The 27,095-nt window shown below is 44.2% G+C and overlaps 1 protein-coding gene across 1 annotated transcript in view; it reads right to left on the bottom strand.

The window, feature by feature from the left end:
- Positions 1-1,907: 1,907 nt before the first annotated feature.
- lhpp (phospholysine phosphohistidine inorganic pyrophosphate phosphatase) overlaps positions 1,908-27,095 on the bottom strand; it is a 150,324-nt gene continuing 125,136 nt past the window's right edge. Inside the window, exon 7 of the mRNA XM_078223404.1 lies at positions 1,908-2,684. Coding sequence (XP_078079530.1) covers positions 2,591-2,684 — 94 coding nt within the window. The 3' untranslated portion in view covers positions 1,908-2,590. The remainder of the gene's footprint in view (positions 2,685-27,095) is intronic.

Below are 27,095 nucleotides of genomic sequence, written 5' to 3'. Positions count from 1 at the left end.
AGGAAATTTGCAGGTCAGCACAATGCAATTAGTAACCATTTCAACCAGCAAATTATTACTGAAAGATATATGAATACCCGAACACTGGTCATATGTTTGGAGCTCCACGTGACGGCTCTACAACTGTGTCCTCCAATATATTTTTCATGTGGTTTTTAGTTAAATATTGCTAGAGATCAGAACTGCATGGTGAGAATGCAGTGAACTTGTGCAGTGGATAACTCAATAGAATTGTTAATGTAAAGCTCACAATTTTAGAAGTGTTGTGCATAAGAGTAGTAAGGTTTCGATAATTGGAGTCAGGGATTTTAATGGAAACTATAATTAGCTGTGAATACAGGGAGAGTGTTATGGAAAGGCCCGAATGTAATGTTCTTATTAGAATTTCCTGTGGGACAGCATGATATCTCATCTACATGGTAAAATAATTAAAATTTCCTCAATATTTTCCCACCAAAGGTTCGCCCAAATAAATTTATTCTCCTTCTCTAGACTTTCAAGCCATGAATTTTGAATGTTAAGTCAAACTTTATGGGGCAGCACGGTGGCACAGTGGTTAGCACTGCTGTCTCACAGTGCCAGGGAACTGGGTTCAATTGCAACCTTGGGTCACTATCTGTGTGGAGTTTGCACTTTCTCCCCATGTCTGCGGGGCTTTCCTCTGAGTGCTCCGGTTTCCTCCCACAGTCCAAAGATGTGCAGATTAGGTGGATTGGCTATGCTAAATTGCCCCTTACTGTCCCAAGATGTGTAGGTTAGGGGGAATTAGCAGGGTAAATATATGGGGTTATGGGAATGGGGCCTGGGTAAGATGCTCTGTCTGAGAGTCGTTGCTGACTCAATGGGCTGAATAGCCTCCTTCTGCACTATAGGGATACTGTGATTCTGTAAGTCCAGTAATCTTGAATATTGCCACACAAGGTCAGCAAAACACTATCAGTGGCTAGGTCAGCCACATTGTCTGCATGCCTGGCATGTGACTCCCAAAACAAGCACTCTACTCAGAACTTCGACACAGCAAGAAAGCCCCAAGAGGGCAGAGGAAATGCTTCAAAGACACCCTCAAAGCCTCCTTGGAAAAAGTGCAACATCCCCACAAACACCCAGGAATCCCTGACCCAAAACCGTCCTAAATGATTTGATTTGTCACATGTATTAGTATACAGTGAAAAGTATTGTTTCTTGCGCGTTATAGAGACAAAGCATGTTGTTCATAGAGAAGGAAAGGAGAGAGTGCAGAATGTAGTGTTGTAGTCATAGCTAGGGTGTAGAGAAAGATTAACTTAGTGCAAGATAGGTCCATTCAAAAGTCTGATGGCAGCAGGGAAGAAGCTGTTCTTGAGTCGGTTGGTACTTCAGACTTTTGTATCTTTTTTCCGATGGAAGAAGTTGGAAGAGAGTATGTCTGGGTGCGTGGGGTCCTTGATTATGCTGGCTGCTTTGCTGAGGCAGCGGGAAGTGTAGACAGATGGATGGGAGGCTGGTCTGCGTGATGGATTGGGCTACATTCATGATCTTTTGTAGTTTCTTGTGGTCTAGGGCAGAGCAGGAGCCCTACCAAGCTGTGATACAACCAGAAAGAATGCCTTCTATGGCACATCTGTAAAAGTTGGTGAGAGTTGTAGCTGACATGCCAAATTTCCTTAGTGGAGAAAAAGCCTCTGTGAAGGAGCTGAATACTTCGAGTTTGATCATTAAGTGCAAGCTGAAGCCAAGCATCGATAGCTAAAGGAGAACGTGGCAACCCGAGCACCCCATCCACCCGCTCCACCAACCACTGCCTGACCCACCTGTGACAGAGACTGTAGCTCACCTCAGTCACCTGAGAACTCATTTTTAATGTGGAAACAAGTCATCCTCGACTCTGAGAAACTGCCTAAGAAAATCATTTAAGTTCACACCCCATAAAATGTTCAACTTATAGTTTTATTTTCTACATTTAAGCTAAATACATGAAATTAAACAGGCATGCATCCAAACTGCCCTAATGCCACTCAATCCAGCCCAGGGACATGGGTTTTCTGTATTGAGTTTGCCTGGCAAGTTTGCTTTCGACCTCATGTTCTCTGCTTTTTAGATCTTAACAAACTTGAGTTGTGGTTCTTTCCCCCGTCACACATTAACCTTTAGAGTGGAAGTACAGTTACTCTAACCAGCTGGCCACAAGTCAAACCTAGATCCAAAGAATTACAGTATGTTAGAAATCTTCAAGATAAAATTTATATTTTCTCATAACTTTAACCATTTGACAAAACTGTAGGTAATGTTCAGTTCCTGAGAAAAACTTACTGAAATGACAAACTTAAACATTGGATTTAAATTATGTTTATTCAGAGTAGCACAGTATGATTTACAGATAATCTAGGTTTATCAGAGTCTACATAACTATACACAAGTACGTCCTTTAGGCAGTAATGCAAATTACTGCAATTCTTTAATCCAATATTTACTCCCCTGCAACAATCACCAAATCCTTAAAAAGCAATGTTAGTTCAGAGAGGGATTAACCTCAGGGATGCTCCCCATCTCAGCAGCCAAAGAGTAAATTCACTTGTAAATCCCATTCTTTGTTCTTCCAGTGTTCATGTTGCTAGTGTGGATGTTCGAGAAGGATTCTGACTGCATGTGCTAAATTGTCCACATATGCATCTGCCTTCACTGTTGGGTGTTGTTCATCACAGGGTCTGTAAATAAAGTCATAGAGAAAAAGAAAAATCACTGACTGGCTACATTGTCCCTTCAGGAATGACCCATTAATCTTATATGGTTAATTATATATTGAATACAGCATCCAGAATAGGCTCGAGTTGTTCACGAATGGAAAGACGGAGAATGAGGGGAGATCTAATAGAGGTATACAAGATTATGAAGGGTATAGATAGGGTGAACAGTGGGAAGCTTTTTCCCAGGTCGGAGGTGACAATCACGAGGGGTCACGGGCTCAAGCTGAGAGGGGCGAAGTATAACTCAGACATCAGAGGGACGTTTTTTACACAGAGGGTGGTGGGGGCCTGGAATGCGCTGCCAAGTAGGGTGGTGGAGGCAGGCACGCTGACATCGTTTAAGACTTACCTGGATAGTCACATGAGCAGCCTGGGAATGGAGGGATACAAACGATTGGTCTAGTTGGACCAAGGAGCGGCACAGGCTTGGAGGGCCGAAGGGCCTGTTTCCTGTGCTGTACTGTTCTTTGTTCTTTGAATGCAGATCACAGTTAACCACGATAATGCAAGTCAAATGGCATTATCTCTTTTTATTTGTTTATGCAATGAAATTAGATTTTAACATACCTAAGGTCCAGCCCTTCCCACTGGCAGGAGCCTCTGGTCTCGCCCAAGGCAACCCCCCGCGGTGGGTTTCCCGGCGGCAGGACGGGCGAGTCACGCAAAGTGCTCCCACTAGCAGCTAAGGAAAAGCCGCTGGAAAAGATGCCATGAGGGGGCTGGGCAGAAATCGCCCCCAAGACTGTGTTGTAAAATCTTTCTCCCGGACAAGACCGGTATATTTCTGAGCAAACACCAGAGGCCATGCAGGAACTGCCCTAAGGCGACTCTCCTGATTGTTCCTGTTCCTTTGCTCTCTGCTCTGCACAGAACAAGGAGGCACCTGCTCCCCAAACCGACCATTTTGAGATTGGGAACTGAGCAACATGGTGAAATGACAAGCACAAGATCAAAGCACCGGCAAGTGCGAACCATCTGCAATGTGGAAAAATACAAAAGGTAGCAATGTATTTGTGACATATGCAAAAGTGTGGTACAACTTGCCTGAGCAAGCTGTTTGATGTGGTGACATGTAAAGGTGAGAGAGAGGGCAGGGGAAATGAAAAGAACACAAACAAAATGAGCTTTCAAATTGAGCACCAAGACAGGTGTTTGCTGATGGAAGTAACTGTTGCAGTGAAAAGGCAAATGATATTTCTTAAAGTGAAGACTTAGCACCGCCTTGTGACCTTCGTTTTAAAGAATTTGTTTCCATTTTCCTCACATAGTTGGAATTTAGTCTGATGTGGCCAAAAGCAAGGGAATTGCATGGTGGGACAGAGGGTCAATAGGTTTCATACATTATTATATGTCATGGGCCATAAAATCACTACAAGGTTCCCCCCCCCCTCCCACCCCCACCCCCAATGACCTAGTAGTGATATTACGCGAGGGCAGGCAGAGTTTTGGATAGGAAGCCCACCCTTCCACTCATTAAAGTCCTTAGGTAGCCACTTTGAGGTCTTTTTCCCACCCAACCTCAATTTTTAGGCTGGTGAGTTGGTGATAGCTCGGGAGGGTGGGGGAGGTAAGAACATAAATTAACAAAGTGCGATCTCAGGTTGGAAGGTGGAGGGGCACCTCCATCAAAAGTCCCCTTCCAACTTTAAAGCCCCATGACCTCTGGACCTAAACCACCCCCCCCCCCCTTGCCTATCTCCCCAAGATCTCAATCGCACCCCCACCCCACCCCCAAGGTATTCCCTACCCTCTCCACCATGGGATCCTTGCTTCTCTGTTTCCCAGGACTTGGTTCCAGGTAGCGAGCTGCAGTGCCTCTTCCGGCCACTTCAGCGTTGTGCCCGGATGGTTGGACAGCTGCAGCAGCTCTCCAAGGTGGGACTTGCTCCTGAGAGAGGAGTGGAAGTCTGTGTCATGCCAATCTATGCTCATTAGTGCATAATATGTAATCAGGGCTGCTAGAATTGGCACGGATATGTTCCCTACCGACCCTTTGATGGTAGAGTCTGAGCTCCAGCCATTCTGAAAATTCAGGCCATGTATAAATGCCACCAAATACAGAGTTTGTGAAGAGAGTGCCGGGAGCTTCATCTTGTATCTCAGATGCTAAATGTTATGTCATTTCATTCTCCAGTTTTATGAAACCAAAGAGGTGCAGAACATAATTCTGCTCATCCATTGTAAATGGGCAGAAAACTGAGTTTAATTACTGAGCAGAAATGTTTGTGAAGACTAATTTAAAAAATCATGGGACTATGGTTATTTATGGAACAAATGCTTAGAAATGGAATTCAACCAACTCCTTCCACTGAATACCACACCCAAGGACTTACAACAATATCATTTTTTTTCTATATTGTAATCCACGATGAATTGTACAGTAAATACTCATTACTTTGAGCAACTGCTGACTTAGCTCCGGTACACCGAAATTATGCAAACACAATCAATGAAGGACTGACAGGTTGGTTCAACAACACACACAAAAAAAGCAGCAAGCGACAGTTTTGAGAAAACCAGCCAGATGGTAAAGGAAACCAGAAATCGATACTATCTCCGAGCAAATTAAACTCTCTTCATACTTCCTCAAATATTTAAATCTCAGCCTAACATACAGTCTTACAAGCAGCATCATCCGTACACAACATTACCAAATATCAGAGAAGAGCGTGGAATGGATTACTAGTCAGCAGCACGTTGGAAGAGTTGAGATGACATTGCATGCCTAAAGAAGAGGCATCACATTAATTTTATATGAGATAGTTACACAACCAGTTCTGTTTGGAAAATAGTGGGCCCATTTTGCATCAGCATTTACTGTACAATTTCTTGGTCGACAGGACAGGTGTATAACCAGGTTACTGCAAATAGATGTCATGCTGTTTGTGCAATAACTTCTCACACCTGTATGTGCAGCACCTGCACTGTTAAGATACTTACCTTACCTGATTTAGTTAAACCTAACCTTCTGTTTCACAATCAACAACTGACTTTCTACCCACGCTGCTATACTTTATCTTATTCACCTGAATGTTTGTAACAAACCTCCCAAGGCAGACATTATCAAATGCCTTCTCAAATACATCGATAATACATTTGCTGCCCTCCCTTTGTCTGCACAGTCAGTCAATTCAAAGAATTCAGAATTGTGGAAACTATTTGGCTCTAACAGTGCCATGCTGGCTGTCCTTCACGAAGCGAAGTCTCTCTAAATGTTCATGAATTGGACCTCAAGTTATGAATTCAAAAATTTGTCCTCAAGTAACATTGGACTAAATGATCTATAATTACCAGATCCATCCTTCCCTCACTTCTGGAGGTTGTTACATTGATTACCCTCTATTCCTCTCTCTTAATTTGATAATTAAGTAGGATTGAAAAACTGGAGTTAGATCTTTCTCCAATTTCCTTCCTTCTGCCACTGGTGGCAGAGAAGCTGAATGGCAACACCCAACACTTGTCAAGTCATTATAAGGGTACTTACAAGTGAAACAATTTGACTTGATTTTCTATGGAGGGTTTGATTCACATCTACTGCACAAATACGGCAACTTCACACCATTCAATGCAAACATTTTGACTAGGAATAAGGGAATGAAAAGTTAAAAGTTCCATGAGGTTAGGGCGCAAAATATGTTCTGGAGACACACAATAAATATACAGAAGAAAGAAAGCTCCAAGAAATGTAGAAGGAAGGAAAAAGACAAATTATGAAAACTAAAAGGGGATATTAAAGGTGACTGGGAGACAATGGGCAGGATTTTCTGGCTGCGTTCGCCCCAAGACCGGAAATTCCCGTCCGAGGTCAATGGACCTATGTACGGTCCGCCAAATTTTCTGTCCTGCTCGCTACGATTCCCGTGGTGGACGGGACAGAAAAATCCCCCCCCCCCCCCCTCAATATTAAGAAAACAGTAAAGGATTTTTATAAGTACACATTAAGTAAAAGGACAATGACAGAGGATGGCCCACAAAGATAAAAAGGTGGTCATCTCGCACTTGAGTGAAGGAATGACAGATATGCAAGTGTACAACTGTAAATGTACTCAAGGGGAAAGGCCGTCACATAAATACAAAGTGGAACTAAGACTAGAAAAGTCATTAAGCCTAGCTAGTATAGACTGCAGAATACTAAAAGAGACTGGGCACAATGCAGGAGCTAGCCATAAATTTTCCAGAAGTCCCGAGTTAATGGAAAAAGTCACCCATTACAGAACAGAATGCTTTGCATAACTAAATAGCCATGAACATTCTTTTGGCAGCAGACGATATACTTGTTTAGGAGTACTGAATGTCAGAGATATCAAAGACAGATGCTTCAATGTTTAAAGCAGAATTTCATCATAGAATCTTACAGTGCAGAAGGAGGCCATTCAGCCCATTGAGTCTGCACTGACCACAATCCCACCCAGGCTCTATCCCCACAACCCTATGCATTTACCCTAGCTAGTCCCCCGACACTAAGGGGCAATTTTAGCATGGCCAATCCGCACATCTTTGGACGGTGGGAGGAAACAGGAGCACCCGGAGGAAACCCACGCAGACACAGGGAGAATGTGCAAATGCCACACAGACAGTGACCCAAGCCGGCAATCAAACCCGGGTCCCTGGCGCTTTGAGGCAGCAGTGCTAACCATTGTGCTACCATGCTGCTCGGTCCAAGAGACTAGAAGCATGGGGTCATGTGATGTGGCCCATCAATGAGTCAATTTCAACTTCACAAGCAATTTCTGTGTCTCTGTCCAAAAACCATAGTTTCCTTTAGGAATGAAATAGAACATAGAACATAGAACATAGAACATTACAGCGCAGAACAGGCCCTTCGGCCCACGATGTTGCACCGACCAGTTAAAAAAAAACTGTGACCCTCCAACCTAAACCAATTTCTTTTCGTCCATGAACCTATCTACGGATCTCTTAAACGCCCCCAAACTAGGCGCATTTACTACTGATGCTGGCAGGGCATTCCAATCCCTCACCACCCTCTGGGTAAAGAACCTACCCCTGACATCGGTTCTATAACTACCCCCCCTCAATTTAAAGCCATGCCCCCTCGTGCTGGATTTCTCCATCAGAGGAAAAAGGCTATCACTATCCACCCTATCTAAACCTCTAATCATCTTATATGTTTCAATAAGATCCCCTCTTAGCCGCCGCCTTTCCAGCGAAAACAATCCCAAATCCCTCAGCCTCTCCTCATAGGATCTCCCCTCCATACCAGGCAACATCCTGGTAAACCTCCTCTGCACCCTCTCCAAAGCCTCCACATCCTTCCTGTAATGTGGGGACCAGAACTGCACACAGTACTCCAAGTGCGGCCGCACCAGAGTTGTGTACAGTTGCAACATAACGCTACGACTCCTAAATTCAATCCCCCTACCAATAAACGCCAAGACACCATATGCCTTCTTAACAACCTTATCTACTTGATTCCCAACTTTCAGGGATCTATGCACACATACACCTAGATCCCTCTGCTCCTCCACACTATTCAAAGTCCTCCCGTTAGCCCTATACTCAACACATCTGTTATTCCTACCAAAGTGAATTACCTCACACTTCTCCGCATTAAACTCCATCCGCCACCTCTCGGCCCAACTTTGCAACCTGTCTAATGGTGACTGTTAACGCCTCTTCAGGTACAACGAGTTTTGATGGGCTGAATTTTATGTGCCCCCAGCAGGCATGTTTCCCGTGCTGGGGGCAAGTAAAATAGGTCAGGCGCCCACCTCATCACCTTTCTGCTCATCCAAGCTGACCCCCATAATACAGAGGGTGGGGTGGGCTCTGAAATTGGCAGTCCATCCAATTTCCACATTAAAATGAATCATTTGGGTTCAATGCGGCTTGTTATCAAGCTCATTGACCCTGATACTGTGCTGTTTGCCGTAAAACATTTGGTGTGGGTAGCTGGGCGGAAACAGGAAGTTCAATTTTTCACTGGAATGCTTAAAGGATGGGAAGGAAGTGAGGTGGCTCTTCGGGGGCTGTCCTTTGCCAATCGTGGGATGAATCCCCTTAGGTCAAACTCCCCCTTATTTCCTACCCAATCTCTTCTGCCTAACCTACCCAAACTGTCTCTACCCAAGGCCCCGGAATTACCTTCTCCGGGGATCTATGGATTCTATGACAACTAGTACACCAACCCCCTGGGAGATAGACTTCTTGCCTTCAAACAACTGCATCTCAAATAGACTATTGTCCGCAGCAAACTACCCAGCCTTCAGGAGAACAGTGGCCACGACACCACACAACCCTGCCACAGCAACCTCTGCAAGACGTGCCGGATCATCGACACGGATGCCATCATCTCACGTGAGAACACCATCCACCAGGTACACGGTACATACTCTTGCAACTCGGCCAACGTTGTCTACCTGATACGCTGCAGGAAAGGATGTCCCGAGGCATGGTACATTGGGGGGACCATTCTGACGCTACGACAACGGATGAATGAACACTGCTCGACAATCACCAGGCAGGAGTGTTCTCTTCCTGTTGGGGAGCACTTCAGCAGTCACGGGCATTCAGCCTCTGATCTTCGGGTAAGCGTTCTCCAAGGTGGCCTTCACGACACACGACAACGCAGAATCGCTGAGCAAAAACTGATAGCCAAGTTCCGCACACATGAGGACGGCCTCAACCGGGATCTTGGGTTCATGTCACAGTATCTGTAACCTCCACGACTTGCCTGAGCTTGCAAAATCTCACTAACTGTCCTGGCTGGGGACAATACACATCTCTTTAACCTGTGCTTAACGCTCTCTCCACTCATATTGTCTGTACGTTTAAGATTTGATTACCTGTAAAGACTCGCATTCCAACCATTATTCTGTAAATTGAGTTTGTGTCTTTATATGCCCTGTTTGTGAACATAACTCCCACTCACCTGATGAAGGGGCAGCGCTCTGAAAGCTTGTGGCTTGTGCTACCAAATAAACCTGTTGGACTTTAACCTGGTGTTGTGAGACTTCTTATAAAGAAGAGGCCAGGTTTTGATCACAGACCCACTGGGGCCATGTCCAACAACTGCAGAAGAAGACTTTCCTTTCTTTATTTCAAACAATGAGAATCCAGCTGAAAGGACAATATTCTAACTCGCACTGCCTGTTGCCAACATTTACTTAAGCTGCCAAAACGGCACGTCAGTGAAATTACAAGCCTGCTCTCTGGGATTCGGAATGTGTGGTAAACACAGTAAGAAGTCTAACAACACCAGGTTAAAGTCCAACAGGTTTATTTGGTAGCAAAAGCCACCAGCTTTCGGAACAGGCTGTTCCTTCGTCAGGTAGGTGGGAGTTCTGATCACAAACAGGGCACAAAGACACAAACTCAATTTACATGAATAATGATTGGAATGTGAGTCTTTACAGCTAATCAAGTCTTAAAGGTACAGGCAATATGAGTGGAGGGAGCATTAAGCACAGGTTAAAGAGATGTGTATTGTCTCCAGACAGGACAGCTAGTGAGATTTTGCACATCCAGGCAGGTTGTGGGGGTTACAGATTGTGGTGAACCACTGTTACTACATGTATGTACCTGGACACACCCATGCTGCACCTGGCCCGAGACTCCTCCCTTTCCACCTGAGACCCCTCCCTTTCCACCCAGAGTGGGGTATAAAGGTGATGGTCCCTCCTCCTTGCCTCAGTTCAGACCAAGTCAGCTACAAGGGTGTGCTCCTGTTCTCAGTGAATAAAAGCCTATTAGTTTTCCCTCACTCTCAGAAGTCTACGCGCCGTAATTGATAGTGCATCACAGATAGTGTGACATGAACCCAATATCCCGGTTGAGGCCATCCTCGTGTGTGCGGAACCTGGCTATTAGTCTCTGCTCAGCGACTCTGCCTGTTCGGAACAGCCTGTTCCGAAAGCTAGTGGCTTTTGCTACCAAACAAACCTGTTGGACTTTAACCTGGCGTTGTTAGACTTCTTACTGCGTTTACCCCAGTCCAACGCCGGCATCTCCACATCATTCGGAATGTGAACAGCCCATGCCGAGGGAAGTCTGCCGAGTGAACACACACTCCTTTATCTTTGTCACCAAAAGAAAGGTTGGGTTTGGGGAATGATGTGGAATAGCCACGTCTGAAACCAGAGATAAATCTGCTACTGTCTGCCCGGGGTGAAGTCACACCTACTGGCTCCTAAATCCTCAGTGCAACAGAACAAAACAGCAATACATCTGAACACAAAGAGCTCATTTGTACAAAGAAATGTCACATCTGAGTGAAACAGGAGGACACCACATACAGAGCTGAGATCACATTCACAGCAGTGTGCAGCCTCCTCTGTTTTAGTTGCAAGCCAAAATAAGCTTTCCAATGGCTTTTATTCAGTGAAAGATGTCAACTGCATTTCAACTCACTGCGCCACAGAATTTCAATGCTTTGAAAATGTAACTCTCCAATCCGCCTTTAACTGGATTCACTTTATGTTCTAGGTGTTTGTGAAGTATATATTTCAACGCACAATGATGGTGTTTTCCATTCTTCCTGACACATTCCACACTGTGTACTTAACAGAATGGCACAATGCCGAGCTTTGTTCCAGAGCGTAAGGTATTTGTGCCTGCACTTAATCATGGAGTGACAGAACAGTTTAAAGACAGATCGGTCACATCATGATGCTGACTGAGTCTCACAAGAAGTCAAAGTAAAATGGGCTGGCTTTTTGGGAATGAAGATATCAGATCAATGCAATAGGACAGAACTTTCAAGTAATCCTTCAAATGTGGCTTTTTGGCCAATGCAAAACAACTGGCTGGAGAATGAAATTGAGTAGGAAATGGGACTATTGAAGAACAATATTTTCCTGCTTAAATTGTTAAGAAATATCAGTTTTAATGATGTGCAGTTTAGAAGTCATAAGCAAAACTGATGTAGATTGGAAGTTAAGCATGCTGTTTAATGCACTTTCACGTGTTTCTAATTATAACCAGCTTATTTTGTTGCGTGGCATCTATCCTTTGAACACCAAGTGGCCTTGGAGGTCCAAAATGTGTCCGTGGCGTGCGCACACACTTCAGGCGCAAGTCATGCTGGACACCACATTAGCGATGACTGCCATTTTGGGGCTCAATGCTTTAGCTAACTTCATCTGTTAGTCACATTCAGTAGCAGGAAGGATCCCGAGCAGTGCCTCATTGACTGCGTTCAGGTGAGTTGCTGTTTGATTTCTACTGGCTGTTGCTATGACTGTACAAATCTTTTGGCATCTTCTAGAGTTGGTGTGCCAGGTGCTGAAGAACCTTTTGCTGACTTCAAGGTTGCTGCACAAACCAGTTGCTCCCAGGTAGGGGTGCACCCTTGGGAATTCCTATGGAATAGGGTATGTTTGCAAAACCGAGCATTGATGATAGAGTGCAACAAGCTGCTGGAGGCGGGGGGGAGAGGGGCAGGGTGGTGGGTTTAGTGGGGCAAGGGCCTTCAGCAGGAGGTCATATCGACCCTGGGGAGTAATTCTCTTCGCTGAACCTCAGCAAGAACAGTGCGTGAGATGTTTGTGCTTCAAGGGCATCCTGACTCAAATCTGCAACCTGCTCCAGCAGATAAAGAGCACATTTCCAGTGGCTGAGAGGTTGACCATGGCCACAAACGTTTAGGCATGAGGCTCTTTCGAGATTGGAGATACAGCAGCTTGCAGTCTGCTGTCTAAAGGAGGTCATGGAGGCTCTCTATTGAACGGGGGTGACCACATTTCATTCTCAATGAGGAGCAGGTGGACTGAATATGCAGCCTTGCGAGGATTGCAGGCTCTCCTATGGTGCAGGTTGCTATTGACAGACACCGACATACACTCCCCTTTGAGGGTGCCGCATGTCAATTCTGCGATGGATTCCACTCCCTTAACACCCCAGCTGGTGTGTGACCATATGCAGCAAACCATGCCAGTGCCCAACATCCTGGCAACAGCCACGATGTCTTCATCCTACAGGAGCTGGCTTTGCCACCTGCATTAGAGTCACCGCAGCAACACCAAGGGTGGATATTGGAGACAAGGGAGATCCACTGACCACATGGCCAATGACTCTGGTGCACCATTCTTGCACACGTGTGCACCATGCAGAAAATGAAAACCATGCAGCCAGACAGAGTGTGGTAGAGCAGATCACTGGAGGGTTGAAGGAGTGTTTCGGTTGCCAGCGTGGTTCTGGAGGAGGCCTGCAGTACCCAGCACAGCCAGTGTTGAGATTGGTGATGCTCACTGCTGCATGTAGAATAGCCTCACCTTCATGAGGACACAGTCCTTGCCAACAACTGAGGAGAAGCAGCGTGAGTAGGAGGAGGAGGAAGGTAACTTCAACAGCCTCTCTCACCAATCTGTTTAGCTCATCCATGGCTGTCGGAACTGCTGACCTTCAGTGGTGCAGACTGTGGGTGGCAGCTCGGGGTCTAGAATCTCTGACTCTGGCCTACACCATCTCCGAACTGGCTGCCTGACGGACAACAGCAAAGAAGTGGAGGGTCTGGGATAGCAAATGCTGCCTTCCTAAGAGAAGGCAGTAGGTTTGTCTTACATGGAGTCACTGCCAATCCGTTGGGGACTGTTTGTCAGCAGTTGTAGGAAGATGCTGGAGGACATGGTAAGTTGGTAGGTTGTTGCATAAGGTTAAATCTGATGGGATCCAGGGTGAGGTATCTAAATGAATACAAAATTGGTTTCTTGACAGAAGCCAGAGGGTGGTTGTAGAAGGTTGTTTTTCAAACTGGAGGTCTGTGACCAGCGGTGTGCCTCAGGGATCAGTGCTGGGTCCACTGTTATTTGTCATTTATATTAATGATTTGGATGAGAATATAGCAGGCATGGTTAGTAAGTTTGCAGATGACACCAAGATTGGTGGCATAGTGGATAGTGAAGAAAGTTATCTCTGATTGTAACAGGATCTTGATCAATTGGGCCAGTGGGCTGACGAATGGCAGATGGAGTTTAATTTAGACAAATGCGAGATGCTGCATTTTGGTAGATTGAACCAGGGCAGGACTTACTCAGTTAATGGTAGGGCGTTGGGGAGAGTTACAGAACAAAGAGATTGAGGGGTACATGTTCATAGCTCCTTGAAAGTGGAGTCACAGGTGGACAGAGTGGTGAAGAAGGCATTAGGCATGCTTGGTTTCATCGGTCAGAACACTGAATACAGGAGTTGGGACGTCTTGTTGAAGTTGTACAAGACATTGATAAGGCCACACTTGGAATACTGTGTGCAGTTCTGGTCACCCTATTATAGAAAAGGATATTATTAAACTAGAAAGAATGCAGAAAAGATTTACTTGGATGCTACCAGGACTTGATGGTTTGAGTTATAAGGAGAGGCTGGATAGACTGGGACTTTTTTCTCTGGAGCGTAGGAGGCTGAGGGGTGATCTTATAGAGGTCTACAAAATAATGAGGGGCACAGATCAGCTAGATAGTCAATATCTTTTCCCAAAGGTAGGGGAATCTAAAACTAGAGTGCATAGGTTTAAGGTGAGAGGGGAGAGATACAAAAGTGTCCAGAGGGGCAATTTTTTCATACAGAGGGTGGTGAGTGTCTGGAACAAGCTGCCAGAGGTAGTAGTAGAGGCGGGTACAATGCTGTCTTTTAAAAAGCATTTAGATAGTTACATGGATAAGATGGGCATAGAAGGATATGGGCCAAATGCGGGCAAGTGGGATTAGCTTAGGGGTTTAAAAAAAAGGGCGGCATGGACAAGTTGGGCTGCAGGGCCTGTTTCCATGCTGTAAACTTCTATGACTATGACTGTATGACGAATTGCTGGACTGCTGTGACATCCTACAAGCCCCTTCGAACCCTGAAATGGCTATGATGGCAGCAGTCTGAGCTGGCTTTGCGAGCAAGCTGACTTTACATGACAGTAGCCTGGGTGTTGGGGTGCCTTTTACCTGTGCTGCAATGGAAGCTGAGATATTGGCCACCAGATGAATCATGGTTAGGTCCACAAGTGGGCTAATCGAGTTGGCTATCACCTTTCTGAGAAGTATGAGATTCAAACTCTGTGCCAAGCCCTGTGTAAAGTTGATGCCAGACTCCTCCAAGATCATTAACAGGTGACTGCTGTCTTTATGGAAGGTCTGTCAATCCAACAAGCAGTTCACCATGCATACACACAAGCCTTTTTCTGTAATCATGTCCAATGCAGTCCTCATCTGAATTCTCTGGAGCAGAACCTGTGTGGGACTTTGTTCCCTGGGAAGCTGGGAACTGCACTATCCGTGCCCCCCTGTCCTGGCTGCAGGCCAGTTTAGCACCACATAGAGATTCCACAGCTAATCTATTCACTAAAATACATGTGGTGTCAGTATGTCAGCTGGTGGCTGCGGGCGTGAGGTTGAAGTGTGAAGCGTCTTGGGACGTGCCATTACGTTAAAGGCACAATACGCAAAATATAAATTGGCTTTGTTGTTATTGAATATTTCTTCATCGTCAGAGTCTTCTTGCTCTTCCACCACTGCTTGACCAGGCTTGGGTCTCTGAAAGGAGAAAGGCACCAGAATAGGGTTATGGTAAGGTAAGGTTGCAGTCAGGGCAGTCAGTGGTGTGGACAAAGAACAAAGAAAATTACAGCACAGGAACAGGCCCTTCGGCCCTCCAAGCCTGCACCGACCATGCTGTCCGACTGAACCAAAACCCTCTACCCTTCCGGAGACCATATCCCTCCATTCCCATCCTATTCATGTACTTGTCAAGATGCCTCTTAAAAGCCACTATCGTATCTGCTTCCACTACTTCCCCCGGCAGTGAGTTCCAGGCACCCAACACCCTCTGTGTAAAAAGCTTGCCTCGTACACCTCCTTTAAACCTTGCCCCTCGCACCTTAAACTTATGCCCCCAGTAACTGACTCTTTCACCCTGGGAAAAAGCTTCTGACTATCCATTCTGCCCATGCCCCTCATAATCTTGTAGACTTCTATCAGGTTGCCCCTCAACCTCCGTTATTCCAGTGAGAACAAACCAAGTTTCTCCAACCTCTCCTCCTAGCTAATGCCCTCCATACCAGGCAACATACTGGTAAACCTTTTCTGTACCCTCTCCAAAGCCTCCACATCCTTCTGGTAGTGTGGTGACCAGAATTGAACACTATATTCCAAGTGCGGCCTAACTAAGGTTCTATAAAGCTACAAAATGACTTGCCAATTTTTAAACTCCATGCCCTGGCCGATGAAGGCAAACATGGCGTATGCCTTCTTGACTACCTTCTCCACCTGCGTTGCCACTTTCAGTGACCTGTGTATCTGTACACCCAGATCCCTCTGCCTATCAATATTCTTAAGGGTTCTGCCATTTACTGTATATTTCCTATCTGTATTAGACCTTCCAAAATGCATTACCTCACATTCGTCCGGATTAAACTCCACCTGCCATCTCTCCGCCCAAGTCTCCAACTGATCTATATCTTGCTGTACCCTCTGCTGGTCCTCATCGCTATCCGCAAATCCACCAACCTTTGTGTCGTCCGCAAACTTACTAATCAAACCAGTTACATTTTCCTCCAAATCATTTATACATATTACAAACAGCAAAGGTCCCAACACTGATCCCTGAGGAATGCCACTTGTCCTCCAGCCCTCCATTCAGAAACGCACCCTTCCACTGCTACCCTCTGTCTTCTATGACCGAGCCAGTTCTGTATCCACCTTTCCAGCTCTGATCCCACGTGACCTCACCTTTTGCACCAGTCTGCATGAGGGACCTTGTCAAAGGCCTTATTGAAGTCCATGTAAACAACATCCACTGCCCTACCCTCATCAATCATCTTCGTCACTTCCTCGAAAAACTCGATCAAGTTAGTGAGGCACAACCTCCCCTTCACAAAACCATGTTGCCTCTCGCTAATACGTCCACTTATTTCCAAATGGAAATAAATAATTCCTGACTCGAAGAATCCTCTCCAATAATTTCCCTACCACTGATGTAAGGCTCACCGGCCTGTAATTACCTGGATTATTCTTGTTACCCTTCTTAAACAAAGGAATGACATTGGCTATTCTCCAATCCTCTGCGGCCTCCCCTGTAGCCAGTGAGGATACAAAGATTTCTCTCAAGGCCCCAGCAATTTCCTCCCTTGCTTCTTTCAGTATTTTGGGGTATATCCCATCAGGCCCTGGCGACTTGTCTACCTTAATGCTTCCCAAGAACCCCAATACCTCCTCCTTTTTGATCTCAACATGACTCAAACAATCAATACACCCTTTCCCAGACTCATCATCTATCAAGTCCTTCTCTTTGGTGAATACTGATGCAAAGTAAGAGATACTTGCTTACACCATCTGCAACTTGTAACTCAGAAGAGGTACAGACTTAGAGAGAACTGGGATGTGAGAAAGAGGGTTAGGCATGAGGATACTATCATACATGGTGGCACAGTGGTTAGCACTGCTGCCTCACAGCACCAGGGACCTGAGTTCAATTCCCGGCTTGGATCATGATCTGTGCGGAGTCTGCACATTCTCCGTGTCTGCGTGGATTTCCTCCGGGTGCTCTGGTTTCCTCCCACAGTCCGAAAGACATGCTGGTTAGATGCATTGGCCGTGCCAAATTCTCCCCCAGTATACCCGAACAGGCGGCAGTGTGTGGCGACGAGGAGATTTTCAGTAACTTCATTGCAGTGTTAATGTGACACTAATAAATAAACTTTAAAACTTTGATGACTTTAGCCCCACCGTTAACCATGGCCTTAGCAATGGGCTTCCTAATGATGACAACCTCCCCCCACCCCCGTTTCATGGGGATATAATCACACAGCTTCAACTGATCCAACCTCTAGCACCCGCTGTTTCCGGAAGTGTGCCATCCTATCCTCCAAGGGAGGTGGAAATGCCTGAGTGTGTGGAACGATCTGTTCAGCTGATGTGGCTGTCATGATTGAGTAGCTGGCGAGAGGATGTAAGCTGTAAGATGTGAGATTCACAGCAATGCTGAATGTGTGAAGCAATGAAAGTGAGCTTTGAGTGCTGACTGATAAAGATCGTTAGTAGCTGAGTTTTGAGGTGTAGTGGATTAAACAGCATCTGAGGTCCATGGTGCAGTTGGAAGGATATGGCATTTGAAGCTACCTTCACTAATCTTGACCATTTATGTAAAGTCATTGAATTTAGGAGTAGATTGTCCACCGGATTGATAGAAATGTCAACCGGTGATATCGTTAGAGGATTTTAAACTGGTTTAATGGTCACTGTATCCCAGCATGCTTTGCTCTTACATTCTATCCAGACAATGAATGGGGAGCAACAGGGAGACTGAATCTTGTCTCTGAGCATAAATAACAACAGAGACAGCTTGGAAAAGCAAACGGCACAGAAGGATGAACACCCAGGTCAAGAGATAGCCCATGCTGAAATAAGGGACTAGTTGCTTAGACACCACATACCACAATAGAAGGTAAAGATTAGCTCACGCATTGCAGAACAATAAACAAAGTCTGTAGGCCAGAGGTAGAGGCCATAAAGATTAGAGAGTGGGCTAAACTTCTTAAATGTGGCATTGGTTTGGTGGAACACTGCTTTATGCAGGTGCAGTAAGAGTTTTAACAACACCAGGTTAAAGTCCAACAGGTTTATTTAGTAGCATTTTTGCTACCAAATAAACCTGTTGGACTTTAACCTGGTGTTGTTAAAACTCTTACTGTGTTTACCCCAGTCCAACGCCGGCATCTCCACATTATGTAGGTGCAGCCAGGAGAGTGGAAATGGCTAAGAACGGAAGCTGTTCCTCCCAAAGGTTAACGCTCTCAGGACAGCAGGAAGACCATTCACTTTAACAGTCTGGAGAGCTGGAACTAATCCCGGTAGGCCTCAGGATCAGTATGTATTAATTAGTTGTCATTGACTCTAATCTGTAGAACAGTTGCTATGAGAATTATAAATTGCAATTATCAATGCACGTTAAAGCTTGTTGTTTAAAATACTTGAACCTAACTCACACAGAGGCTATTGCAGGATTAACAATCCTCTGTTGCAACTATAACCATAGAAAATCGGCTAACAGTTTTTCAGTCAAATATGAGAGGCCTCGTGCCAAAACCAAATGGGTAATGGTGACAAGCTGCGGCATCGTATCAGCTTTAGGTGAAGGCCTACCTTTCTCCACTCATCTTCTTTCTCTCCACCATCAATTTTCTGTCCTTTGCTCTGAAGGCATTTTCACTTTGCAATGGATGCCTTCAACTCAAGTGATCATTCATCATAAAACATTGCCTGGTAGACAGCGTGCTTATAACAAATCACTAAATTCCAAAGTATTGTATTTGAGGTGCTTTGAGAAGTTTAGTTCACATAAACTATGTTCCTATAGCATTTGGGGGGTGAATGGGATTAGAGGTTATGGGGAAAAAACAGGATGAGGCTATTGAGTTGGATGATCAGCCATGATTGTGATGAATGGCAGAGCAGGCTCAAAGGGTCAAATGGCCGCCTCTTGCTCCTATCTTCTATGTTGCTATAATCAAATGCAAATCATTCTTTTTTGCATGCCTTATGTGGGCATCACTAATCGAGTGTTATGATTTTAAAAGTTCTTTCATTAATCTAGTCCTGGTTTAGATCAAGTCTGCAGTAACTCGCCCACAAGGGTGGATACTCTCAGATTCCAAGGGTTTGGAAGGACTCCTTCCTCTGTCAATGTATAAAATCAGCACGATGCATTCACATAAGTTTGCCAGTCTGGGCAATCTTTTCATTGATTGGAGCCTTTGAAGCTGACATTAAACCAATCGAAGACCCACTTTTCTCAACTTTATTGATGGAAGGAGGGGGAAAAAGTCTGAATAAGAACAAAGAAAATTACAACACTGGAACAGGCCCTTCGGTCCTCCAAGCCTGTACTGACCATACTACCCGTCTGAACTAAAACCCCCTACCCTTCTGGGGACCATATCCCTCTATTCCCATCCTATTCGTGTATTTGTCCAGACACCACTTAAAAGTTAATAGTTGTCCTTTTTTTCCCCGAAAGAAGGAAGAAATTCCTTCCTTCTCAGACTGATTCCTGGGATGGCAGGTCTGTCATATGAGGAGAGACTAAGTCGGTTAGGATTATATTCACTGGAGTTTAGAAGAGTGAGAGGGGGTCTCATAGAAACTTATAAAAATTCTAACAAAGTTAGACAGGGTAGATTCAGAAAGAATGTTCCCAATGGTGGGGGAGTCCAGAACTAGGGGTCATAGTTTGAGGATAAGGGGTAAACCTTTTAGAACTGAGGTGAGGAGAACTCTTTTCACCCAGAGGATGGTGAATGTGTGGAATTCACTACCACCGAAAGTAGTTGAGGCCAAAACGTTGTCTGATTTCATGAAGAAATCTTGGGGCTAAAGGGATCAAGGAATGTGCGGGGGAAGGGCGATAAGGAATTTGATGATCAGCCATGATCAAAATGAATGTTGGAGCAGGCTCAAAGGGCCGAATGGCCTACTCCTTCTTCTAGTTTCTATGTAAGAATAGATCAGACAGGAAAAAGTAAGGCTAATAAATAGAGATTAGAACTGGGAGAGTGAATGTGACGGCTGTTAGGTCAGGCAGGTTTTTTGAAGATTGTTACAGTTGTGTTTTGTGTGCCGATTGGCTCCATAAGATCTTATATTAATAAAGCTGGTTCTATATTAAACAGCTGAGTTACTCTAATTGTCAGGCAGTACATGAACTAAATACTAAAGCAATCTGGCCAGGGATTTCCTCGGACCTGACGGCAACCTCAGGGTTAAAGTGAAGCAGCAAAAGAAAAACTAAATACGGCTGAACCAAACAACAAGATGCAATTTCAGCAGGATATAGGCAACGCTGATTAATTGATTACTTAAAACTCCAATTTCATCAACATTTCTTTTATAGTTTCAATTGAAAATAACAGACACTGAAAATATGATCCAAGAAAACAGGTTCCAGCAAAATTGCAGTCTTGGCAACTTCCTAGCTTTTCTGGGTCTTCTTATAGATGAACTGAAAATACTGCCAAGCTTCAGAATCGCACCTGGCTGTTGATGTCAAGGAAATCTTAATAGTTGAAAGATGAGAACTGTGAGCATTTAATCCAAACATCTATTTGATTTCATCCATTATTCAAGCAATAGTTCACTGGCAGTAATTTGTGTTTTACGAGTGACATTGATCATTCTGTTGAATATGAAGGTGCCAGGAATCTCCTGGCAGTATTGTGATACACATTTCCCATTTATTAATTTGTCCTCTCCTCTTCAACTATCTGGATTCAGAAGTGGAAAATATTTGCAGGAGCTGGTTGTTGGGCTGGAGTATGCTGGAGTTAGGGAGGACCAGCAAAGCTGAATACCAGGTTGGGAATTTAGATCCAAGGGTTTGGAGGAGCCAATGTACCACAGTGGGACAGGAGTGCTGGGAAATAAGGACTGAGTTTGGGTGGGCTGAAAGCGATACAAGATGGAGGATAGGAGGCAGTCTCGGAGAGAATTGGGACAATCATGCCAAAGACATACATGAAGGATTCTGTAACAGATGAGCTTTAGTATTCTTTGTGACATGGGTTTGAAAAACTAAGCTTGATAATCAGTAAGGAAGGTCGTAAAATGTTTGATTCCACCTGAGGCAGTAGCCGAGGAGGAGGATGCGGCAATGATACCAAGTTTAAAATGGGAATGGAAGACAGTGGCTTCAGTCTTCCCAATGGTTAAATGGTTAAGGCTTATATCAGAGAAAAAAAAACAGCAGGCTGAATTTTCTGCATTTGCCAGGTGATTCATGTACTACCTCCCACCTCTCTGCCTCAGGGCTATGATATAACATGTTTACCAACACTGATTGTTCTAGAAACGTCTTTTGCTCGATCTTGACCATGTCATTAATGCAGCGATTGTGACCCGGTTAGAGCCAGTTTTCGTTTGCTGGTTATTTCTTTTAATTTTCAAATTGCATTTACGTATTATGACCATAAACATAACACCAATTCTTTATAAAAGTACATATGAAAGAGTCTGCAACTTTTCTATATTGCATTGTTCCATAGTCATCCAGCTGGAAGCTATGTAATAGTGCAATATTTAGTAATTAAACAATACACAACACATCAATATTGGGGCTTCTGTAAAAACATGACATCAAGTGTAAAGTGTGGAACTGTGTCCAAAGGTTTTGTATGAGGCTGCTATTGAAAGCACTGGGTGCCAACTTTCCCCTCTCTCAACACCCACCAACAGAGCTTTGAACCATTTCTGGAGAGGGTTAAACCAGCCATTGCGATTCTTATGTTGGACTGTTGGCAGATCTTTGTCACAAAAACATAGACAATTACTTCTTCGAAGAAGTAGTGATTGTCAGACCATGCTTGGAATTACAAAATGATTCCTAAACGTCTGCAGCAGTTGCCCAAAACCATCATTAAATCATGCACCAAAGAGTTGGATTCTTGCTCAAAAAAAGAGAGCAGCTGTGGACAGCTGCAAAAAAAAAGTTCCTCGGATTAAGCAGTGGAATCGATAGCCCTGCATGTCATAGCAACTCTGTACACCAAGCATGAAGTAATGTGCTGATGGCCAGTTCTGCTGTACACAAAGATGTACATCAGATGACATTTCCATCTTTTGTATGCTACTTCAGCCTTTTTTATATAACTTCTTTTGATTCAGTGTCAATCTTTGTCTGATTATACTGCTGTGAAGTAGTTTGGGGATCTTTTCTGCATTAATGGTGCTATATAAATACAAGTGCTTGACATTGATTTACTGCTAGTTTTGATGGCCATGATGTGGAGATGTTGGTGTCGTTGGGTTCGCTGTTGGCCTCCTGGGGTTTGCAGAAGAACTCCCAGAGCCTCGTTCGCCTGCTGCTGGCATTCCGATTGCATAACGTGAGTTCTCCCGACAACAACCTCTTCCTGCGCTGCCTCCCCTCCCCCCCTACCCCCACCATCCAACTCCTTGGTCGCCAAGGTCACACGTTGATTAAAACACAAGCAATGCTAGCTACAATACGGCCATTTTGGTTTTGGTCCCAAACACTTCAATCCAAGCAGTGTTTTACTGGGTCGGTAGCCAAGAGAACAGCTTCATTACAACGATTATTCTTAAAAATGTCAGCACTCCAGGTATATAGATAACTAAAATCTACACAGGCCTAGAGGTTAACTAGAATCAGAATAAACAATGGCATGTTACAGGGGGTGGCGTGGTGGCACAGTGATTAGCACTGCTGCCTCACAGCGCCAGGAACCTGGGTTCAATTCCAGCCTTGGGTGACTGTGTGGAGTTTGTACATTCTCCCCGTGTCTGCATGGGTTTCCTCCGGGTGCTCTGGTTTCCTCTCACAGTCTAAATTATGTGTAGGTTAGGTGGATTATCCATGGTAAAAGCACAGGGTTACAGGAATAGACGCTCTTTAGGAGAGTTGGTGCAGACTCAATGGGCTAAATGGCCTCCTACCGCACTGTGGGGATTCTATGGAAAAGGCCTTTCTGGGTAGGCAACAGGGGATATTTCCATCGACCCAGTTGTAGGGAGTTAAAAGCATCAAGTCTCAGCATGTCAGAACTTGAACTCAGCACTGTGCATTAGCTCACAAACATGAAGTAATGATGTTGTAAATTCATCCTATTAACACACCAACCAACATCTCTGCTGAACACAACTGTTGCCTCCTTAATCTGGTTTGTCAGTTTTAACAATCCAAACATTGCTTTTAATTTTTAAATTTAGCCTAGTGACTAATTGCGATCTCAAAATGCACTAGCCTGAAAAGTTCAAAGCCTTTGATATAGTAAACAAGGATGTATTTACCTCAAAGTTAAAACGTCAGTTTAATTTGCAGCCAAACAGATCAACTGTGAGCTTATTCGACCTTCTTATGGGTGATAGTTTTCTTTGGTTGCAGGGTGGGGGGGATTACAATACATACGCTGTACTGAGGAATGCTTCATGCAAAGGTCTAGGCAGTGCACAGAATCGTCCCCTGAAAGACATCAAAATGTGCTGCCAAGATTTTTCTTCAGGCTTGCACAGTGAAAGCTTCAGAACCACGTAGCTTAAGGTTTCTTTCAACAGAGTGGAACAGCAAACATTTGGTACAGCCTGGAGCACGTGGTTAGCTTAAACATTCAACCAGCCCTGCACTTCTGAAGAGGGTGAAGTGTTTGTTTTTACAGTAACTCCCAATAAAAAGGATGAAGACTGATGAGATTATTTTGGGGAAGATGGATGATCTCTCTCACTGGGATTAGTTTGATAAGAGCAAAGCCTTGCTGAAGTAAACAGAGCACAGTTCTGAAAGGAACTTTTAAAAGACACTGTGAGGCCTGTTTTTCCAGGGCCACATTTTGTGCTACTGTACTTTTAAGCAACTTAGAAACGTTTTTATCAACAGGTGAAGTGAGCTCTTTGGAAGGTACAAGCTGTTGATATAATTTCTTTTTATAAACTCTACTTTTAAAGGTACACCATCTTTATGTTGAGATCCATTAATATAATTGAGTGGATTCATTTACATAACTTAGCAGATTCTTTATTTCTTCAGTGTCATTTTTTTCTGAATGCGGGAAAGTCTTTAGAAATACAGGCAGCTCAATTTTGCAATTAAGTGGAGTGTCAGAGAGCTTTTAACTGACTGATTATACCCAACTCCTACAAGTCAATACCCTATTTGATTGTCAGACAACAAGCAAGACCAACACTACCGTGATCCCCGTGTTATGCGTGGTGCATTTATGTCAATATCTTTACAGTTGTCATGAGAACTGAGAATGGCTTTGGAATAATTGAAGGGGTTGTGTCACACAATGTTATTGTGCAGGTTATGTTGAATGCCAAGTGTGTAAGGAGATTGGAAGAATAACCATCCATCATACTGATCACCAGAGATGGCACTTGGAGGCAGTGGGCATTAACATTTGGCAACCTGCAATGGACGTGACCAATTTGTTCTCTGATTGAATCTCACTACTGCTGAATTAGAGATGATTAGTGTTTGAACTTCCTGCTGTGATATTCTGGGATGGGGGCAGAGAATCAAAAGCAAAGGGCTTGACTGTAAGCTGAATCTGAGCACTGAGTACAAGGTTACATCTCAGCAGCTGTTCTCTGAAAGAAAGTGGCTACTTGATGGCGACAGCAAGATAGCACTCTAGATAGTTGAGTTAATTTATTAGTGTCACAAGTAGGCTGACATTAACACTGCAATGAAGTTACTGTGAAAATCCCCTAGTCACCACACTCCGGCACCTGTTCGGATACACTGAGGAAGAATTTAGCCTGGCCCACGCACCTAACCAGCTCGTCTTTCGGACTATGGGAGGAAACCGGAGCACCCGGAGGAAACCCCACACAGACACGGGGAGAATGTGCAAACTCCACACAGACAATGATCCAAGCTAGGAATCGAACCCTGGTCCCTGGCGCTGTGAGGCAGCAATGCTAACCACTGTGCTGCCATGCCGCCGATATGATGTCGATAGTGTCCTATTCCAGTATTTTATGAACTTTCAGTTCTTTATATTTCTTAAAAACCAGAAAAGGCTACAAGAAAATGATCGCCTTGAGGATCACCTGACTTCTCTTGTGGATTGAGACATTCCCCTGTCACAAGAGGGAACAAGTGGAACTTTCCAGACTGATGTTGACTCAATCCCTTTTCCTGAATTCAAAAGGATCATTCCAACTTGAAATGGTCATTCAGATACAAAGCGCTATCTCAAACTCTAAAGTCATCACATAGGATGTATAATAAACTGGTTCCCCATTTGCAAAAGGCCTTTGGACTCGTAACAGCTCACACAGTGAGATGGTCATGTTTGTTGCTTGCTTTTTAAAAGAATAAGAGGCCATTCTGCAGAGGGATTCCACCAAAAGACATGAACCAGCTGCAGGGCCAAGCAGCCAAAGTAACAAACAGCAATGCCTTGAAAGCGGGAAGAGTTCTTCTACCTGTTCCAACTTCAAGTTCAACTGAGAACTAAACTCCTGAAAATTTGACTACAGGAACCCGTGCGGTTTGCAAAGAATCCTCTGCTATACAAGATCTCTGATCCAACTAAAGCATTGACTTATCAACAAATTAAATCAGAATTTCCAAAATTTAGTTTTCTACTAAATTGCAGTGCATGAGGTTCTTATAGGAAGCAGTACACACTCAGAACCCATTCTACAAGAAGATGATTCAGGGAACAGAAGATAAGCATTAAAAATAGACATTAAACTTGCAAATGCTGATCGCAGCTTTGTTAAATTCACGATGCCATAATAATAATTTAAAAAACCACAGCATTGCTGAAAGCCAGAGAATGATCTTGGTTATTTTTTAAAAAGCACAATCAATCTGGGTACGATCCAGGACACAACGGCTATCCTTTTCACTCCAACTCCCAGACATCAGAGCTCTGAATAAAGCTTCTGTTCTTTTACACTGATTTATGGCTAGCAATCCATATGCCTAACACCGTATGTCTTTGTAAAAAAACAGCCAATCTCCCGAAGATAGAAGCATAGCCTCTAGTATTCAAGTCACTCTTTATTAAATTAAATGGCACATGGCCCAAAAGCAGTGCTGTGGTGTTGATTACTTACACGTGTTCTTACAAACTGGAGCTGTGGCAGAGGACGGAAAAGGAAAAATTGGCTGAAACAAAGAGGACAAATCTTTAAATGAACGGACAAATCTTCTCATTTGCCACTGTTAAGCTGTTCACTTCTGGGTGGAAATATTTCAAAGATTGAATTGTCTACATCCGCCAGGAAGGTTAATACTTCGCAAGAACTGGAATTCTTGTTGAGAGGCTAACAGATGTTCCACATTTTACACAATACCTCAAGTTACAAGTTAGTTGAAGTGGAAATACTGACAAAGCTTAGGCCTAAATACAGTATCAATGGGAGGGGTACGGAGCTTTGACAGCAAAACTATTGCAAACTACTCATTAAAGAGGTTTTCAGTAGGAGTGCTATATTTTTGCAATGGGGTTAACTTTGTCAATTCTTCCATTTTCTATTGACACAGTGGCACAATGGTCAGCACTGCTGCCTCACAACGCCAGGGACTTGGGTTCGGCTTGGGTCACCGTCCGTGCGGAGATCTGCACATTCTCCCTGTGTCTGCGTGGGTTTCCTCCGGGTGCTCCGGTTTCCTCCCACAGTTCGAATGTCGTGCTGGTTAGGCGCATTGGTCATGCTAAATTCTCCCTCAGTGTGCCCGAACAGGCGCTGGAGTGTGGCGGCTAGGGGATTTTCACAGTAACTTCATTGCAGTGTTAATGTAAGCCTACTTGTGATACTAATAAATAAACTTTAAACAGCTGTTTATTTTGATTTCGCTCTTCTGGTATTTCGCTAAATATCTCATCTTTAATTATTTTTCATTCTCTATCTGTTTCATTATTTTCCTCTGTTTATATTCCTCTCCACACCCCACATTTTTGTTCTTTTATTC

This window comes from Mustelus asterias, chromosome 11 (genome assembly GCF_964213995.1).
Source record: "Mustelus asterias chromosome 11, sMusAst1.hap1.1, whole genome shotgun sequence".
Classification (NCBI taxonomy): domain Eukaryota; kingdom Metazoa; phylum Chordata; class Chondrichthyes; order Carcharhiniformes; family Triakidae; genus Mustelus; species Mustelus asterias.
The sequence above is the reverse complement of the archived record's forward strand: the minus strand, read 5'-3'. Positions and strand labels throughout refer to the sequence as shown.